Genomic DNA, 21451 nt, shown 5'->3' with positions numbered 1-21451 from the left:
ACCAGTCTCCATATTTATCCATTTTCATTACTGTCGTTGCCACTGATTCCTGTGTGATATTGTTTTTCCTGAACTAGTATGGATGTTCAAATGTCATTTAACCTTGTGCCTGAAAAGAAAACATAACAAAAGTGGAATTTTAAAGCAGCATCTATTTATAAAGCACTGAATAATACATACATTGATAATTGTCATAGTGATTAGATATGCTTACATAAGCAGTGAATAAGATGCTTACACGCATCACATGTGCCATTGAAAAAAAAATGGAGTATGAGGCTTGCTTATGCTTTGTATTTATCTTTGACATGTTAACCATTTCTGCTCTTTGCTAAACCTTTTGCACAGCCATCGTCAAGGTTCCCATATACCTTTTTTTAATAGCTGTCAGCTGAATGGTTATTCCTCCCTCCTCCCCATATACATGCATGAACATTTTGTCTGAACATGTGTATGTGTATTTTTAATGGAAATAAATCACTAAGGGTCCATTTACACGGAGGAAGTTGGCGCTGATTCTGGCGCGGAATCCATGTCAGCATCAGCACTGAAAAAAAGACTCCCATTGACTTCAATGGGTTCTGTTTTCCGCGCGGAACTCATTGAAATCAATGGGAGGCGCTTTTTTCCCATTGATTTCAATGGGTTCCGACACGGATTCCGGATTCCAGATGCCACTGATCGTGGCGTATATACTGGCAAAATATGGTTATGGTTGTGATGCAATTAATCATTCCCATTCTTTTTTTCCTTCAACATCCTCTTTTAGGATTCTCTAGGCATATCAGATAGTTGACCGGTTCCTCTGGGACCTTTAATTGTTCTTTATCCTGCAGTGGATCCAATCATGAAGGCCATAGTTTCTTCCAAGAATACATATTATGTTATAGTTGTAAGAACAGATTTTATTTTTATATGATCTTTACAAGTCATATATCACATGTGCCAAATCTCTGACACTGCAGCATGTGTCTTTATATAGTGATTAGAGATGAGCGAACACTAAAATGTTCGAGGTTCGAAATTCGATTCGAACAGCCGCTCAATGTTCGTGTGTTCGAACGGGTTTCGAACCCCATTATAATCTATGGGGAACAGATACTCGTTAAGGGGGAAACCCAAATCCGTGTCTGGAGGGTCACCAAGTCCACTATGACACCCCAGGAAATGATGCCAACACCTCTGGAATGACACTGGGACAGCAGGGGAAGCATGTCTGGGGGCATCTAACACACCAAAGACCCTCTATTACCCCAACATCACTGCCTAACAACTACACACTTTCCACATTCAAAAAAACCTCTATCAAAGTGGGAAAATACCTGGAAACCTTCTTTACTCCCCAAATGGATGGACACAAACCCCAATTTAAGCTCAACAAACAGTAACAACCACCCCTTTAAATCACGTTCCCCATGACAACCACAAATGGAATAGGCAATGGGAATTCCAAAAGCCCTCACCCTTAACTGTCATTTTGAGTGTGTGTGTGTGTGTGTGTGTGTGTGATGTGGTAAGACCTTCCAAAATTCAATTTTCTAGCCCTTAACATGAGCCCTTCCAAACAAAGTTACAAGACCTTAAGCTGAGCTACCAGCAGAGATTGAGGCCCTTGGCATGAGTAGAGCCTTGCACCAGCAGTGTTTTTGGCACTTAGGGTGAGTTGAGCCTTGTACCAGCGTGTGTCCCTTAACATCAAGCGGGCCCTAAGTTCTGCGCTTTGCACAAAAGTTCCACATTAACTAGGCTGAATGGTACAAAGATTAGTAGGCCCGAGAACCAGGAACAGGTCTTGCAATGGCTGTCGGATAACGCTTAAAGCACATTGTCCACCAGCCAGTCAGCCTCTACCTCCTCTTACCCAACAGTCTTGTCCTCCTTCCACCCAAAATTCCCAATCTTCCCAGAACAATAACCCCAACTGTCCCTGCTCCCCAGAGCTGTTCTCCCTTCCTTTGACTGTACCGCAACCTGCCCCTCCATTTCGCGATTCCACGGACCTAACAGACGAGTATCTGTGTCCAGATGCTCAAACACTAGAGTCTCCTCCATTCCATCTCCGGTCGATTTGGTGGCGGATGACCAGCAACCCACCCTCATCGACGACGATGAGACGCAGTTGCTGTCAGGGCAGCCAGTTGACATGCGCATTGTGCAGGAGGAGGAGGCGAGACAGGAGTTGGAAGAGGAGGTGGTGGACGACGAGGACACCGACCCCACCTGGACAAGGCGGATGTCAAGCTGGGAAAGTAGTGTGGATGTTGAGGCAGGTGCAGCACCAAAAAGGGTAGCTAGAGGCAGAGACATGTCCAGAGGCAGAGGTCAGCTGCTTTGCTGAAGCCAGGCCAGACCCGGAATGTCCGAAGATGTTCCCTTTTGTACCCAGCCCAGAAAAACTCCCCCATCGAGGGCACGTTTCTTGAAGGTGTAGAGTTTTTTCAAGGAATGCGCCGAGGACAGATATAGTGTCGTCTACACAATTTGCCTCTCGAAATCGAGTAGGGGCCCTGAGAAGAGCAACCTGTCCACCACTTCAATGCACCATCATTTGGAATCCAAGCAATGGAATCAGTGGCAGGCAGCAACGGCAGGACAAACGTCGCCCGCCGTTCATGCCACTGCCTCTGCTCACAGTGCTGGCGATGCACTCCAGAGGACGAGCCAGGACATCACTTCATCTGCCTCCGCCACTTTGTTGACTTCTCCCTCATCCTCCCCTGTTTCTGTCTTATCTCCTTCTCCTGCACCATCAAAGGCACCATCAGGCGCTTCTTTACAACAACCCGCCATCTCTCAGACATTGGAGCGCCGGCAGAAATACACCGCTAACCACCCACCCACGCAAGCCTAGAACGCCAACATCGCTAAACTGCTGGCCCAGGAGAGGTTGGCGTTCCGGCTTGTTGAAACTCCCGCCTTCCTGGACCTGATGGCAACTGTGGCACCTCACTATGCCGTCCCTAGCCGTCTCAACTTCTCCCGGTGTGGCGTCCCCGCCTTGCACCAGCACGTGTCACTCAACATCAGGTGGGCCCTTAGTTCCGCGCTTTGCTGCAAGGTCCACTTGACCACCGACACTTGGACAAGCGCCTGTGGTCAGGGATGCTGCAGTGCTTATCTTTAATGACAGGCAGGGTGAATGTGGTGGAGTCTGTTCCCCGGGTGCAAACTGGGGTGGCCTATCTCCTCTCCCAGGCCAAAATTCATGGCAGGAGTAGACTGAAACCCTACGACGCTGCAACCTCCACCACAGCTACTAGCGGCAAACGCTAAAACACTGGTGTGGGGAGACGTCAGCAGGCGGTGCTGAAGCTCATCAGCTTGGGGGACAGACAGCACAGTGCCTCCGAGGTCAGGGATGCCATCCTGGCTGAGATGGCATTTTTTTTTCCCTGCTACACCTGGGGCCTGGCATTTTTACGCCTGTGATAATGGCTGGAACCTGGTAGCGGCTCTGGAGCTTGCCAGCCTCCAACACGTTCCATGTTTGGCCCACGTCTAACCTAGTGGTGCAAAGTTTTTTAAAAACATACCCAAATGTACCGAAGCTACTGTTGAAAATGCGGCGCTTGTGCGCCCACTTTTGCAAGTGCACAGGAGTCGCTGCTAGCCTAAAAACACTCTAGCAAGGCCTACATCTGTCCAAACACAGGCTGTTGTCCGTCATTCACACACGCTGAAACCCTACAATACCATATCTTGAGCAGGGTGTGTGAGCTGCACAGACCTTTGATGGAGTTCCATCTACACAACCCAAGGGTTCCTCAAAGTCAGCTCCCAAAGTTTCTGCACCATGAGTTTCCAGGGGTGGCAGAGTTATGGCTAGGGGCAGAGGCATGGATAGGGATGATGTCTAGGGGCAAAAGCAGTGTGGATGTGGAGGCAAGCTAAGCAGGAAAAACTGGGGGTACAAGCTAAGGCATGGACTGGGGTGATGTCTAGGGGCAAAAGCAGTGTGGATGTGGAGGCAAGCTAAGCAGGAAAAACTGGGGGTACAAGCTAAGGCATGGACTGGGGTGATGTCTGGGGCAAAAGCAGTGTGGATGTGGAGGCAAGCTAAGCAGGAAAAACTGGGGGTACAAGCTAAGGCATGGACTGGGGTGATGTCTAGGGGCAAAAGCAGTGTGGATGTGGAGGCAAGCAAAGCAGGGAAAATGGTGGCTAGAGGCAAAGGGATGTCCATAGGCAGCAAGGGCAAAGATGCAAAACTCTCCCGTTTCAAGAATTTTCCTGACTTGTCTCCCCACAAAACATTCCTGGGAGGAGGGCTGAAACACCACCCTCCTCCTCCTCCGCTGTTAGATTTACCCCAGCTACGAGCTGAAAACGCTGCAACACTGGTGTGGGGAGACGTCAGCAGGCTGGGCTGAAGCTCATCAGCTTGGGAGACGGACAGTACACTGCCTCTGAGGTCAGGGATGCCATCCTGGATGAGATGGCAATTTGTTTATCCCCGCTGCCCCTGGGGCCAGGCTTTTTTGTCTTGTTGGAGGGCTCTGGAGCTTGCCAGCCTCCAACACGTTCCATGCCTGGCCCACGTGTTCAATGTAGTGGTGCAATGATTTTTAAAAACATACCCCAAATTAGCTGAGCTAAGGGTGAAAGTGCGGCACTTGGACACCCACTTTCCCAAGTCTACAGTACCTGGAGCTAGCCGCAATACACTCCAGCAAGGCCTACATCTGCCTGAAGCACCTACTGTTGTGCGAGGTCACCACACGCTCTAACCCTAGATACCGTATGTTCAGCAGGGTGTGTGAGCAGCAGAGACCTTTGATGGAGTACCAGATACAAAACCCAAGGGTTCCTCAGAGTCAGCTCCCTCACTTTCTGCACCATGAGTTTCCATGGGTGGCAGACTTATGGCTAGAGGCACAGGCATGGATAGGGGTGATGTGTAGGGGCAAAAGCAGTGTGGATGTGGAGGCAAGCTAAGCAGCAAAAACTGGGGGTACAAGCAGCCGGTGGCATCATCACTGACAAGCACAGCTGTCTGTCAGCTGACAGGCTGACTTTCACCAAAATGAACAGACAATGGATAGACTCATCATATACATGTCAGTTACATGACAAATTTAGTGCAATTTGCAAGTCCAAGATGGTTTGGAGATCTGCGGAGAGGAATCTCACCACCTCTTGCGGGTGCCATCATTTGGAAGGCAAGCCCTGGGCTCAGTGGGTGAGAGCAAGCGCAGGATAATCGTCGTTTGGCCTGGCGGCCACCTTTCTCTCCCACTGTTGACAGGGCTGGCGCTGCAGTCCAGACCAGCAGCCAGGACACCTCCACATCTGCCTCTGACACTTTGGGGAGTTCACCCTTATCCTCACCTTTTCCTGCCATTTCTCCTTTTGCCCGCGCCATCATGCGCCTCTTCCCAGCAACTCCCCATCTCCCAAGCCTTTCATTTCATGCTAAAGTACAGCGCCACCCACCCACATGCCCAAGGCTTCAACGGCCTCATCTCAAGAAATCTGGCCCAGGAGATGTTGGAATCCCGGCTGGGGGACACTCTGCCCTTTTTGGGCAGAGTGTCTACTGCGCCACCGCACTGTGCCGTCCACACCAGCACTTTCCCCCAAACATGAGGCGGTCCCTAAATTCAGCGCTTAGCCCTAAAGTTCCATGTGACCAGTTACAAATGGACAAGTGCATGCGGACAGGGACGCTACCTTTCAATTTGGGCACAGTGGTTGAATGTAGTTGAGGCGTGGACCGGGTCGCAAAATGTGGTGGCCTGACTTGTCTCCCCACACAACATTCCTGGGAGGAGGGCTGAAACACCACCCTCCTCCGCTGTTAAATTGACCCCAGCTACGAGCTGGAAACGCTGCAACACTGGTGTGGGGAGACGTCAGCGGGCCGTGCTGAAGCTCATCAGCTTGGGGGCCAGACAGCACACTGCCTACAAAGTGAGTCATGCCATCCTCGATGAGACGGCAATGTGGTTTTTGCCACTGCACCTGGGCCCAGGCATGTTGTCATGTGTGATAATGGCCGTAACCTGGGATTGGCTCTGTAGCTTGGCAGCCTGCAACATATTCCATGCCTGGGCCACGTTTTTAACTCATTGCTGCTAATCTTTTGAAAAAGGTACCCCAATGTTCCTGAGCTACTGGTGAAAGTGTGGCGCTTGTGCGGATAGTTTTTAAAGTCTATAGTTGCCGCTGCTAGCCTCTATGCACTCCTACAACGCCTGTACCTGCTGGAACAACGGCTGTTGTGCGACGTCTCCACACTGCTGGCACTAAACATATCATGTGTTGAGCAGAGTGTGTGAGCAGCACAGACCTTTGATGTAGTTCCAACTCCAAAACCCTCGGGTTCGTCAAAGTCAACTCCCTCAGTTGCTCAACCATGAGTGGCCATGGGTGGCAGACTTATGTGAAATCCCTTCCCATCCATTGCACTGGACACGAAACATTAGCATGCGCTCAGCACAACTTCGGATATGGCAGCTGCGTTAAGCATTGTGTAGGGTACAACACAGACCAGGCCCGAGCACCAGGAACAGGTGTTAGAAATACTGCAGCATCCGCCATTTCCTTCCAATTTTGGGGTTTTGGACCCGCCACCGACTTGTCTGGACCTAAGTGGGGATCATGAGACACAGTTGCCATCAGGGCAAGCTGTGGTCATGTACGGTTTGCAGTAAGGGGCCAGTGCGCAATTGGAAGAGGAGTTGGTGGATGACGAGGCCACCGACCCCACATGGACAGGGGTGATGTCTAGGGGCTAAAGCAGTGTAGATGTAGAGGGAAGCTAAATCAACAAAAAACCTGGGTAGAAGCAAAGGCATAAACTGGGGTGATGTTTAGGGGCTAAAGCAGTGTAGATGTGGAGGGAAGCTAATTCAACAAAAAAAACAGGGTAGAAGCAAAGGCATAAACTGGGGTGATGTTTAGGGGCTAAAGCAGTGTAGATGTGGAGGGAAGCTAATTCAACAAAAAAAAACAGGGTAGAAACAAAGGCATAAACTGGGGTGATGTTTAGGGGTGAAAGCAGTGTAGATGTGGAGGGAAGCTAAGCAGCAAAAACAGTGGGTAGAAGCAAAGGCATGCAAAACTCTACCCTGTTGGAAGACTTATTCCTAGGTCTGGAACACGTTAATGGCCCCCCTGGACAAATTACTGCCACTCAGGGGCCTAGTGTCACCAGGAGGGACAAGTATAGGTGCATGTTGTGGGAATACCTGGCCGACACCAGCTCTGTCCTCTCCGATCCCTCTGTGCTCTACAGCCTACACTTATTTTCTCATCTTTTTTTCTGCACTGCACATCTCTTGCCTGCTTCCTTTGGGATCTTACAAGTGGTGGTCCACTTCCAAAGATGGTAATTTCACTAGACAGTGTAACGGGAGTAGCTGAGGGATCGCTGTCTTAACCACTTTTTGGCACAAAATTAACTTCCAAAGCCAAATATGGTGCAAGTATATGATGCAAGGACACCTACACACCTATCTCTGACACATTGGGGAGTTCACCCTCATGCGCCCTTTTGGCCTGCACCATCATGCGCCTCTTCCCAGCCACTCCACATTTCCCAAGCTTTTCATTGCAGGCAGAAGTACAACACAACCCACCCCCATGCCCAAGCCTTTAACAGCCTCATCGATAAACTGCTGGCCCTGGAGATGTTGGTGTTTGTTTATGCTTCTGGAGACCCAGGCCTTCCGTCAGCAGATGGCAGCTGGGGCACCTCCCTATGCTGGGCCTAGCCTTTACTACTTCTCTTGGTGTGCTGTCCCTGCCTTGCGCCTGCATGTGTCCCATAACATCAGTCGGGCCCAGAGCTCTGCGCTTTGCTGCAAGGTCCACTTGACCACCGACACATGGACAAGAGCCTGTGGTCAGGGATGCTGCAGTGCTTATCTTTAATGACAGGCAGGGTGAATGTGGTGAAGTCTGTTCCCCGGGTGCAAACTGGGGTGACCTATCTCCTCTCCCAGGCCAAAATTCATGGCAGGAGTAGACTGAAACCCTACGATGCTGCAACCTCCACCCCAGCTACTAGCGGAAAACACTGTAACACTGGCATGGGGAGATGTCAGCAGGCCGTGCTGAAACTGATCAGCTTGGGGGACAGACAGCACAGTGCCTCCGAGGTCAGGGATGCCATCCTGGCTGAGATGGCATTTTTTTTTCCCTGCTACACCTGGGGCCTGGCATTTTTGCGTCTGTGATAATGGCTGGAACCTGGTAGCAGATCTGGAGCTTGCCAGACTCAAACACGGTCCACGCATGGCCCACGTTTTCCAACTTGTTGGTGCCATGTTTCTTTGAAACCTACACCATTGTGCCTGATATACAGGTCAAAGTGGGGCCATTTTCGTAAGTGAGAACTAGCCTCTGCTAGGCAGAAAACATTCAGAGCACACTCCTCTCATCTTCGCACCGTTGGCTGGCGGAGGAAGACGAGGGGGTTGGAGTGGCATCTGATGTCCCTGTCCCACACGAGGCTAGAGGGTGCACTTCAGTGCATCCCATTGCTTCACCACAAATGGTGTGAAGGGGAGTGGAAAATGGAGGAAATGGAGAGTGACCCTTACAGTTGGGGCCAGCAAAGGCATGCCAAGTAACACACTGGCACACATGGCTGACTTCATCTTAAATTGCTTTTCAACACATATTTCACATCATGAAGAACAAATAATACTGGATTTTTACAAGCCTCGAACCCCGGTCTAGGTCTAATGTCTGTTCCTTTCTTATATTAGGGGAGAGGGAAAAAAAATTACTTCAGTGATACGTTTAGCGTACATAGACTGACTATTAATGTGTATCCCACTTAGTGTTGTTAGGGTTACACACCGTCACAACCTGGCTAAAGCTTCTATAGCTGTTAATGAAGTCAACATAACTTTACGGTATCCAAAAAGACAGCTGGTACCGACAGAGAGCAAGACAAATGTCAACCAAAGCTGTGAGCTCTGAACACCCACAGTGACTTTGGCGTCATCATCATTATAAGGGAGCGGGTGGTAATAAATAACTTGGCAGTGCCTAAAACCCAAAAAGCTTATACAACTATATTTACATTAAGATACACAAATGACACTTTTCAGTAGCATGTCATGAGACAAGCTGATAAGCTCTTCCTTTGTGCAGTGCTATTTGAAAGTTAAACGCTGCCTTTATTTTAATTCTGGAGAAGGTGCAGACATTAGATTTAGAACATGTTGTCTTCATTGTCCAAATCCTCTATATAGGTAACGTGTTTTTCGGGCCGAGCTGTCTGGGAACGAGCTGGTGCAGCACTGACAACCTGGGTGAATATGGCAAGAGCCTGAGATGTAGGGTGAATGAATCCCCAAATTATTTGTGGAATTCCCAGTGAGACAATGGCACTGTATAGCAGTAGCAAAAATTGTGGGTGCACGTAACCCCCATATATTCTTTGAATTCCCAGTCAGACAATGGCACTATATACCAGTAGTAAAAATTGTGGGTGCACGTAACCCCCGTATATTCTTTGAATTCCCAGTCAGAAACTGGCACTATATAGCAGTAGCAAAAATTGTGGGTGCACATAACTCCAATATAATCTTTGAATTCCCAGTGAGACAATGGCACTGTATAGCAGTAGCAAAAATTGTGGGTGCACGTAACCCCCATATATTCTTTGAATTCCCAGTCAGACAATGGCACTATATACCAGTAGTAAAAATTGTGGGTGCACATAACCCCAATATATTCTTTGAATTCCCAGTGAGACAATGGCACTGTATAGCAGTAGCAAAAATTGTGGGTGCACGTAACCCCCATATATTCTTTGAATTCCCAGTCAGACAATGGCACTATATACCAGTAGCAAAAATTGTGGGTGCACGTAACCCCAATATATTCTTTGAATTACCAGTCAGAAACTGGCACTATATAGCAGTAGCAAAAATTGTGGGTGCACATAACCCCAATATAATCTTTGAATTCCCAGTGAGACAATGGCACTGTATAGCAGTAGCAAAAATTGTGGGTGCACGTAACCCCCATATATTCTTTGAATTCCCAGTCAGACAATGGCACTATATACCAGTAGTAAAAATTGTGGGTGCACGTAACCCCAATATATTCTTTGAATTCCCAGTGAGACAATGGCACTGTATAGCAGTAGCAAAAATTTAGGGTGCACGTAACCCCCATATATTCTTTGAATTCCCAGTCAGACAATGGCACTATATACCAGTAGTAAAAATTGTGGGTGCACGTAACCCCAATATATTCTTTGAATTCCCAGTGAGACAATGGCACTGTATAGCAGTAGCAAAAATTGTGGGTGCACGTAACCCCCATATATTCTTTGAATTCCCAGTCAGACAATGGCACTATATACCAGTAGCAAAAATTGTGGGTGCACGTAACCCCAATATATTCTTTGAATTACCAGTCAGAAACTGGCACTATATAGCAGTAGCAAAAATTGTGGGTGCACATAACCCCAATATAATCTTTGAATTCCCAGTGAGACAATGGCACTGTATAGCAGTAGCAAAAATTGTGGGTGCACGTAACCCCCATATATTCTTTGAATTCCCAGTCAGACAATGGCACTATATACCAGTAGTAAAAATTGTGGGTGCACATAACCCCAATATATTCTTTGAATTCCCAGTGAGACAATGGCACTGTATAGCAGTAGCAAAAATTGTGGGTGCACGTAACCCCCATATATTCTTTGAATTCCCAGTCAGACAATGGCACTATATACCAGTAGTAAAAATTGTGGGTGCACATAACCCCAATATATTCTTTGAATTCCCAGTGAGACAATGGCACTGTATAGCAGTAGCAAAAATTGTGGGTGCACGTAACCCCAATATATTCTTTGAATTCCCAGTCAGACAATGGCACTATATACCAGTAGTAAAAATTGTGGGTGCACATAACCCCAATATATTCTTTGAATTCCCAGTGAGACAATGGCACTGTATAGCAGTAGCAAAAATTGTGGGTGCACGTAACCCCCATATATTCTTTGAATTCCCAGTCAGACAATGGCACTATATACCAGTAGCAAAAATTGTGGGTGCACGTAACCCCAATATATTCTTTGAATTACCAGTCAGAAATTGGCACTATATAGCAGTAGCAAAAATTGTGGGTGCACATAACCCCAATATAATCTTTGAATTCCCAGTGAGACAATGGCACTGTATAGCAGTAGCAAAAATTGTGGGTGCACGTAACCCCCATATATTCTTTGAATTCCCAGTCAGACAATGGCACTATATACCAGTAGCAAAAATTGTGGGTGCACGTAACCCCAATATATTCTTTGAATTACCAGTCAGAAACTGGCACTATATAGCAGTAGCAAAAATTGTGGGTGCACATAACCCCAATATATTCTTTGAATTCCCAGTGAGACAATGGCACTGTATAGCAGTAGCAAAAATTGTGGGTGCACGTAACCCCCATATATTCTTTGAATTCCCAGTCAGACAATGGCACTATATACCAGTAGCAAAATTTGTGGGTGCACGTAACTCCAATATATTCTTTGAATTCCCAGTCAGACAATGGCACTATATACCAGTAGCAAAAATTGTGGGTGCACGTAACCCCAATATATTCTTTGAATTACCAGTCAGAAACTGGCACTATATAGCAGTAGCAAAAATTGTGGGTGCACATAACCCCAATATAATCTTTGAATTCCCAGTGAGACAATGGCACTGTATAGCAGTAGCAAAAATTGTGGGTGCACGTAACCCCCATATATTCTTTGAATTCCCAGTCAGACAATGGCACTATATACCAGTAGTAAAAATTGTGGGTGCACATAACCCCAATATATTCTTTGAATTCCCAGTGAGACAATGGCACTGTATAGCAGTAGCAAAAATTGTGGGTGCACGTAACCCCCATATATTCTTTGAATTCCCAGTCAGACAATGGCACTATATACCAGTAGCAAAAATTGTGGATGCACGTAACCCCAATATATTCTTTGAATTACCAGTCAGAAACTGGCACTATATAGCAGTAGCAAAAATTGTGGGTGCACATAACCCCAATATAATCTTTGAATTCCCAGTGAGACAATGGCACTGTATAGCAGTAGCAAAAATTGTGGGTGCACGTAACCCCCATATATTCTTTGAATTCCCAGTCAGACAATGGCACTATATACCAGTAGCAAAAATTGTGGGTGCACGTAACCCCAATATATTCTTTGAATTCCCAGTGAGACAATGGCACTATATACCAGTAGCAAAAATTGTGGGTGCACATATCCCCCATATATTCTTTGAATTCCCAGTGAGACAATGGCACTATATACCAGTAGCAAAAATTGTGGGTGCACATATCCCCCATATATTCTTTGAATTCCCAGTGAGACAATGGCACTGTATAGCAGTAGCAAAAATTGTGGGTGCACGTAACCCCCATATATTCTTTGAATTCCCAGTGAGACAATGGCACTGTATAGCAGTAGCAAAAATTGTGGGTGCACATAACCCCCATATATTCTTTGAATTCCCAGTGAGACAATGGCACTATATACCAGTAGCAAAATTTGTGGGTGCACGTAACCCCAATATATTCTTTGAATTCCCAGTCAGACAATGGCACTATATACCAGTAGCAAAAATTGTGGGTGTATATAGCCCCAATTCTATTGCTAGGGGACTTGCAGGGTATTTCTGAGGTGAAGGTGGGGGGGCACACCGTTGGAACGGGGATTTGGGGTGTATATATGGGGTATACGGGAATACACTGTCAGTGTGTTCCATTCAGGATCCTGGGAAAGCTGGGTTGCGGCGATTGAGCCCGTCAGTGCCACGTTACACTGACAAGCTTCTCCCTGGAATTGAAGTTATATGTAAGCCCAATATATTCTTTGAATTCCCAGTGAGACAATGGCACTATATGGCAGTAGCAAAAATAGTGGGTGTATATAGCCCCAATTCTTTTGCTAGGGGACTTGCAGGGTATTTCTGGGGTGAAGGTGGGGGGGCACACCGTTGGAACGGGTATCGGAGGTATATATCGGGTATACGGGAATACACTGACAGTGTATTCCATTCAGGATCCGCGGAAAGCTGGGTTGCGGCGATTGAGCCCGTCAGTGCCACGTTACACTGACAAGCTTCTCCCTGGAATTTAGCTCTTATAAGAGCTGTTGGTTGTCTTCTCCTTCCTATCCTAGCCTGTCCCTGCCTACCCAGAATCTAAGCCCTAGCTAACTGGACGGAAACCTCCGTCCTCGGTGAATTGCAAGCTCAGAATGACGCGAAGCTGGGCGTCGCTGTTCTTTTAAATTAGAGGTCACATGTTTTCGGCAGCCAATGGGTTTTGCCTACTTTTTTCAACGTCACCGGTGTCGTAGTTCCTGTCCCACCTACCCTGCGCTGTTATTGGAGCAAAAAAGGCGCCAGGGAAGGTGGGAGGGGAATCGAGTAATGGCGCACTTTACCACGCGGTGTTCGATTCGATTCGAACATGCCGAACAGCCTAATATCCGATCGAACATGAGTTCGATAGAACACTGTTCGCTCATCTCTAATAGTGATCCTAAATGGCTTCTCCAAGTTAATGGCAGGCTCTTTCTAGAATTTATTACTTACCCTGTACACAGCTTGGATCTTTGCTTACTGTAAGTCTAACAAACTGTGCAAATTGTTGAGATTATCAGTTGTCAGGTTTTTTTATTTGTTTTTTGCTGTGACTTTTTTTTTCAGCTAATTTGAATGATATGTTGTTTACACTGACATTATATGTCATGAAGGACTGGGTGACTTTCAATCACAATTCTCAGTTTTCAATGCAGTAAGAAGAATAGGTATGCCAGGATATACTGCCCGAACATATGACAGAATGGATACTTTTGAGAGAATATATTTATATATATATAGCTAATTATTAGAGATGAGCAAACAGTGTTCTATCGGATATCAGGCTGTTCGATGTGTTCGATTTGAATCGAACATCACGTGGCAAACTCCAAAAAAATTCGATTCCCCTCCCACCTTCCCTGGCGCTTTTTTTGCACCAATAACAGCGCAGGGGAGGTGGGACAGGAACTACGACACCGGAGGCATCGAAAAAAATCGGAAAAAGTCATTGGCTGCCGAAATCAGGTGACCTCCATTTTAGACGAATAGTGGATTTCAAATCCGGGTCATATGAGAATGTGAACTTTGTGACTAAGAGACAGGGATAGCTGTACAGGCAGGGATAGCTAGGGATAACCTTTATTTAGGTAGGAATGTTATTAAAAATAACTTTTTGGGGCTCTATCGGGTGTGTAATTGTGATTTTTGTGACATAAACTTTTTCCCATAGGAATGCATTGGACAGCGCTGATTGGCCAGAGTACGGAATTCGACCAATCAGCGCTGGCTCTGCTGGAGGAGGCGGAGTCTAAGATCACTCCACACCAGTCTCCATTCAGGTCCGACCTTAGACTCCGCCTCCTCCGGCAGAGCCAGCGCTGATTGGCCGAAGGCTGGCCAATGCATTCCTATGGGTATGCACAGACTTAGCAGTGCTGAGCCAGTTCTGCTCAACTACACCGTGTGCCGGTCAGCCCATCTGATATAGCAGAGCCGAGTGTGCACACTCGGCTCTGCTACATCAGATGTAGCAGAGCTGAGGGTGCACTAGAACCCTTATGCACACTCGGCTCTGCTACATCAGATGTAGCAGAGCCGAGGGTGCACTGGAACCCTTATGCACACTCGGCTCTCCTACATCAGATGTAGCAGAGCCGAGGGTGCACTAGAACCCTTATGCACACTCGGCTCTGCTACATCTGATGGGCTGACCGGCACACGGTGTAGTTGAACAGAACTGGCTGAACACTGCTAAATCTCTGCATTCCCATAGGAATTCATTGGCCAGCGCTGATTGGCCAAAGTACGGAATTCGACCAATCAGCGCTGGCTCTGCTGGAGGAGGCGGAGTCTAAGATCGCTCCACACCAGTCTCCATTCAGGTCCGACTGCTCTGGCTCGGCTCTGCTATATCAGATGGGCTGACCGACACACGGTGTAGTTGAGCAGAACTGGCTCAGCACTGCTAAGTCTGTGCATACCCATAGGAATGCATTGGCCAGCCTTCGGCCAATCAGCGCTGGCTCTGCCGGAGGAGGCGGAGTCTAAGGTCGGACCTGAATGGAGACTGGTGTGGAGCGATCTTAGACTCCGCCTCCTCCAGCAGAGCCAGCGCTGATTGGTCGAATTCCGTACTCTGGCCAATCAGCGCTGTCCAATGCATTCCTATGGGGAAAAGTTAGCTTGCGAAAATCGCAAGCTGACAGGGATTTCCATGAAATAAAGTGACTTTTATGCCCCCAGACATGCTTCCCCTGCTGTCCCAGTGTCATTCCAGGGTGTTGGTATTTCCTGGGGTGTCATAGTGGACTTGGTGACCCTCCAGACACGGATTTGGGTTTCCCCCTTAACGAGTATATGTTCCCCATAGACTATAATGGGGTTCGAAACCCGTTCGAACACTCGAACAGTGAGCGGCTGTTCGAATCGAATTTCGAACCTCGAACATTTTAGTGTTCGCTCATCTCTATTAATTATATTTCTGCCTTTTAAAGGGTATACTTCACTTTACTTAGAAAATCTTCAATAAAGTTAGAATGTGATTAAAAAAAATAATGGAGTTGTTTTTTTGTTTTTTTTTTAAGGTGCGTGTTGTTTGCTCTGCAGAATCACCTTTACAAAGCTTGTTTATGCAGAAGCTTCAAGATACTGAGGATGTGGAGTCTCGAATACTCCTTGATGACCTTGAAATCAGTCAGGTACATGGACACTAAACCAACCACAATATCCACTACTAGTCATGTGGTATTTCTACTGTGCTATCTTGTGTTATTTATACTGTGGTATACAGTTGCTACTTCTATAAAGCAGTAGCTTAATATGCAGGAATGTCTATTATGGTGACTGTTGTTACAATCATTATGTGCATCATGCAGGATGCATAGACAACCTACTACAACTTTTGGCTCTCCAGGTTTTGTGAAACTAAAACTCCCAGCATGCTTACTTGCTTGGCTGTTCTTAGGGCTCCCGTGTAAGTAAGTCAATTGTGCTGGCAGTTGTGCTTTCACAGCAGCTGTTCTACTGAAGGTTGCTGATCCTCCTGATCTAATGTCTTTGGGTCTCAACATAGACTTGAATGGTTTATGGACTGTTTCAGATGACTTTGTCCTGGCCTTGACTGTTGAGGCTATGAATCTAAACTCAAGTTACTAAATGTAACTTTCACACTAACCCCTCTCACCTCACCCCCCCTTACTTTCTCCCTCCCTCCCATACACCCCCTACCTGTCTATCTAGCTGTCCCATCCCCTACTAGCGCTCCCCAACCTACTCAGCCTAACCCCCCAACCTCATTATATACTTACCTCTCTTCCTTCCAGGATTCTTTCTGTGGAACAGCTGTTCCTTCTTATCTGACTGCTGACTTGCGCCCTTGTCCCAGCGTGTCTGAGCGCTTCTCTGTGCTCTGCAACAATGATCCACCTCTACTGTGCAAGCGTGGGAGGTGTGCAGAAGAGGTAGATTACTGGCAGCAGAGTAGCACTGGGACAAACGCCGGCAGTCAGAAAAGAGGGAGGAGCGCAGGAAGAAACCTAGAAGGTAAGTATGATGGAGTGGATGGGGTAGGGGGAGTAGTAGTGACCATTCTGCTTCTGGAAATGGGGAAACGGATCGTCACCAGATAACCAGCAAATGGGTAAATATAAAAAAATATATACATTTTTGATTATTATGTTATTTAAAAAAGTAGGAGGGTGTTTAGATTAGTGTTGGCATTTCGGTTTATCCCGTACAACCCCTTTAAATAGTACAGGTTAAATCAGTGGAGACAGATATTAACAAAACAGTTGTTTGTTTCAGCTGGCTGAGCTTTACTTCTTGTTGACTGATTATAAACAGTTCTTTTTTTGTCTTTCTTCTGGTTAGGATACATCTGGATTGTCCATGTTTACAGGTGAAGAGGAGGTTTTTGCATTTCATCGCACTATATCCCGGCTTACCCAAATGCAAACAGAGCAATACTGGAGAGATGGCGACAGAAGTGAGAACTAGTGCCAAACATGTAAATCATGCACGCGGCATCACTTTATATGAGGTCACATTTCTTTTGACTTGTACCTTCTTACTGGGACTGCCTACTGTTCTCAGGACCATAATTTTCCATAAAACTCTTTTATTTTCTTATTGAAGGATGTATATCCAAGCTGTTTTTATTTCCTTATAATGGCTACTTCTTCCAGTGATTACCCAGAAACTTATATTTTTGCATTTTAGTTTTGTCATCCTGGGTATCAAGGTGGTCAGTGTTACTGTACTAAAGCACAATCTGAAAATGCTACCTGCACCTTTACTTACAGACTATCTGTAGTAGAAATTTAAGAAATGGAGTATGTAAGATCTCTATTGTGTGCAATCAAGGGCTTCTCTTAGAGGCAAATTTTTTTTTTTTTAAATAGGTCAGGGGAGGTGGAAAAAAAAAATCACATTCATGTGTTCTCGGTGCTCCAGTGTCCTCCCAGCGTGGTCCGGTCCTGCTGCTCTGGTGTTTCCTAACAACTGAAACTCCTCACCGGCTGTGACGTCCCAGATCCCTTCCATTGAAGCTGCTAATTGGACTCAACAGTCACTTGCTGCAGGACTACACCTCCCCCGGCCTATTTAAAATTTAACATTTTTGCCCGGACAGCCCCTTTAAGTAAAGTAAAGCTGCACTATTTAGGTGGGAGTTATGAAAACGCTAGCAATATATTGTATTTATCTTTCAAGTCTCTTTACTGGGCTATGTCACAGTCCTGAGCGTTCCAGTTCGATCAGCCAGGAAAGGGTTAACTGTGAGCACTGTTAGCAAAAAGGAATGCTTAAAGAGGTTTTTCCATGAAAGACATTTAGGGCATATCCACAAGATGTCTGATAGATAAGTGTCCCACCTCGAGGACCCACACCTCTCTCGAAAATACCAACAAAAATGGATGGGCATCCATTTGTGTCAATTTTTTTTTGCATCCATTAAGTGATTCAGCTAAATGGATGTAAAAATTATGATCTGAGTCACGCATTACTTATATGTGCTGAGTGGGAATGTGTTATTTTAGGTCAGTAGCTTATTACCATATAACAATGTAATATTGTTTGGTTGTTTTAATACAAAGTGCAATATTTTATGACTGATTTTCCCATACAGAGATGGCATAGACTCTGGATGTCAAGTTCCCTGATGTTGTTTTCATCCTCCAGTTCATATAAATGTTGATGTGATGATATATGAACAAGTTTTGTTACTTCCAGTTATCTGCCTCTGTGCAAGCCACACTAATAGATGTATTCTACATAACAGGCTGCTATATTTATTTTTAGCTTTAGTAAACTAAAATTAACGGGGTTATGCCATGAAAAATATATTTTTCTCTGTCCATAAGAGAGAGTACAAATAGCTGAGAGGTCAGACACCCACTGATCCTAAGAATGGTGTTTTACCCAAATAGTGACTGCAGCCACAGAGAAAGAGGCAGAGCCCCTGGCGTACTGGTGCTTCTACTGAAGTGAATGGAAGTGATGGTGCATTTACATCCACCAGTGATTTGGCTGTTTTTCCAGCAGCTATGTTCACAATGGGTGTAAATTACCCCCATTTTCATAAATGGGTAAGGTCTCAGCAGTTCGGCCCCCACTGATCAACCGTTTATTCGTTATTAGAGATGAGCGAACAGTGTTCTATCGAACTCATGTTCGATCGGATATTAGGCTGTTCGGCATGTTCGAATCGAATCGAACACCGCGTGGTAAAGTGCGCCATTACTCGATTCCCCTCCCACCTTCCCTGGCGCCTTTTTTGCTCCAATAACAGCGCTGGGTAGGTGGGACAGGAACTACGACACCGGTGACGTTGAAAAAAGTAGGCAAAACCCATTGGCTGCCGAAAACATGTGACCTCTAATTTAAAAGAACAGCGACGCCCAGCTTCGCGTCATTCTGAGCTTGCAATTCACCGAGGACGGAGGTTTCCGTCCAGCTAGCTAGGGCTTAGATTCTGGGTAGGCAGGGACAGGCTAGGATAGGAAGGAGAAGACAACCAACAGCTCTTGTAAGAGCTAAATTCCAGGGAGAAGCTTGTCAGTGTAACGTGGCACTGACGGGCTCAATCGCCGCAACCCAGCTTTCCCAGGATCCTGAATGGAATACACTGTCAGTGTATTCCCGTATACCCGATATATACCCCGATACCCGTTCCAACGGTGTGCCCCCCCACCTTCACCCCAGAAATACCCTGCAAGTCCCCTAGCAATAGAATTGGGGCTATATACACCCACAATTTTTACTACTGGTATACAGTGCCATTGTCTGACTGGGAATTCAAAGAATATATTGGGAATACAAATACCCTCATTTCTTGCTACTGCCATATAGTGCCAGTGTCTGACTGGGAATTCAAAGAATATATTGGGGTTACGTGCACCCACAATTTTTACTACTGGTATACAGTGCCATTGTCTGACTGGGAATTCAAAGAGTATATTGGGAATACAAATACCCTCATTTCTTGCTACTGCCATATAGTGCCAGTTTCTGACTGGGAATTCAAAGAATATATTGGGGTTACGTGCACCCACAATTTTTACTACTGGTATACAGTGCCATTGTCTGACTGGGAATTCAAAGAATATATTGGGGTTATAAATACCCTCATTTCTTGCTACTGCCATATAGTGCCAGTTTCTGACTGGTAATTCAAAGAATATATTGGGGTTACGTGCACCCACAATTTTTACTACTGGTATACAGTGCCATTGTCTGACTGGGAACTCAAAGAGTATATTGGGAATACAAATACCCTCATTTCTTGCTACTGCCATATAGTGCCAGTTTCTGACTGGGAATTCAAAGAATATATTGGGGTTACGTGCACCCACAATTTTTACTACTGGTATACAGTGCCATTGTCTGACTGGGAATTCAAAGAATATATTGGGGTTATAAATACCCTCATTTCTTGCTACTGCCATATAGTGCCAGTTTCTGACTGGTAATTCAAAGAATATATTGGGGTTACGTGCACCCACAATTTTTACTACTGGTATACAGTGCCATTGTCTGACTGGGAATTCAAAGAATATATTGGGGTTATAAATACCCTCATTTCTTGCTACTGCCATATAGTGCCAGTTTCTGACTGGTAATTCAAAGAATATATTGGGGTTACGTGCACCCACAATTTTTACTACTGGTATACAGTGCCATTGTCTGACTGGGAATTCAAAGAGTATATTGGGAATACAAATACCCTCATTTCTTGCTACTGCCATATAGTGCCAGTTTCTGACTGGGAATTCAAAGAATATATTGGGGTTACGTGCACCCACAATTTTTACTACTGGTATACAGTGCCATTGTCTGACTGGGAATTCAAAGAGTATATTGGGAATACAAATACCCTCATTTCTTGCTACTGCCATATAGTGCCAGTTTCTGACTGGGAATTCAAAGAATATATTGGGGTTACGTGCACCCACAATTTTTACTACTGGTATACAGTGCCAATTTCTAACTAGGAATTCAAAATGCGCAAGGCTCCCGGAAAGGGACGTGGACGAGGCCGTGGGCGAGGTCGGGGGAATGGTTCTGGGGAGCAAGGTAGCAGTGAAGCCACAGGGCGTCCCGTGCCTACTCCTGTGGGGCAGCAAGCATTGCGCCACTCCACAGTGCCAGGGTTGCTTGCCACATTAACTAAACTGCAGGGTACAAACCTTAGTAGGCCCGAGAACCAGGAACAGGTCTTGCAATGGCTGTCAGAGAACGCTTACAGCACATTGTCCAGCAGCCAGTCAGACTCTGCCTCCTCTCCTCCTATTACCCAACAGTCTTGTCTTCCTTCCTCCCAAAATTCCGAAGCTTTACAGAACAATAACCCAAACTGTCCCTGCTCCCCAGAGCTGTTCTCCGCTCCTTTCATTGTCCCTCAACCTGCCTCTCCACGTCACGATTCCACGAACCTAACAGAGGAGCATCTGTATCCAGATGCTCAAACACTAGAGTCTCCTCCATCTCCGTTCGATTTGGTGGTGGATGACCAGCAACCCACCCTCATCGACGATGATGTGACGCAGTTGCCGTCAGGGCATCCAGTTGACCGGCGCATTGTGCGGGAGGAGGAGATGAGACAGGAGTTGGAAGAGGAAGTGGTGGATGATGAGGACACTGACCCGACCTGGACAGGGGGGATGTCAAGCGGGGAAAGTAGTGTGGATGTTGAGGCAGGTGCAGCACCAAAAAGGGTAGCTAGAGGCAGAGGCAGAGGTCAGCAGCTTAGGCGAAGCCAGGCCACACCCGGAATCTCCCAAGATGTTCCAGTTCGTACCCAGCCCCGAAAAACTCCCACCTCGAGGGCACGTTTCTCGAAGGTGTGGAGTTTTTTCAAGGAATGCGCCGAGGACAGATATAGTGTTGTCTGCACAATTTGC

General features: G+C 46.3%; 1 protein-coding gene across 1 annotated transcript in view; it reads left to right on the top strand.

The window, feature by feature from the left end:
- The window catches only part of AFG1L (AFG1 like ATPase), a 92555-nt gene extending 75398 nt beyond the window's left edge, over nucleotides 1-17157 (top strand). Inside the window, exons 12-13 of the mRNA XM_075268156.1 lie at nucleotides 15638-15751; nucleotides 16923-17157. Of these exons, the coding sequence (XP_075124257.1) occupies nucleotides 15638-15751; nucleotides 16923-17048 (240 nt within the window). The 3' untranslated portion in view covers nucleotides 17049-17157. The remainder of the gene's footprint in view (nucleotides 1-15637; nucleotides 15752-16922) is intronic.
- Nucleotides 17158-21451: the final 4294 nt, after the last annotated feature.

The sequence above is a fragment of the Leptodactylus fuscus genome, chromosome 3 (genome assembly GCF_031893055.1).
Source record: "Leptodactylus fuscus isolate aLepFus1 chromosome 3, aLepFus1.hap2, whole genome shotgun sequence".
Taxonomy (NCBI): Eukaryota; Metazoa; Chordata; class Amphibia; order Anura; family Leptodactylidae; genus Leptodactylus; species Leptodactylus fuscus.
Note: the sequence above shows the minus strand (reverse complement) of the source record. Positions and strands in the feature narration are given on the sequence as shown.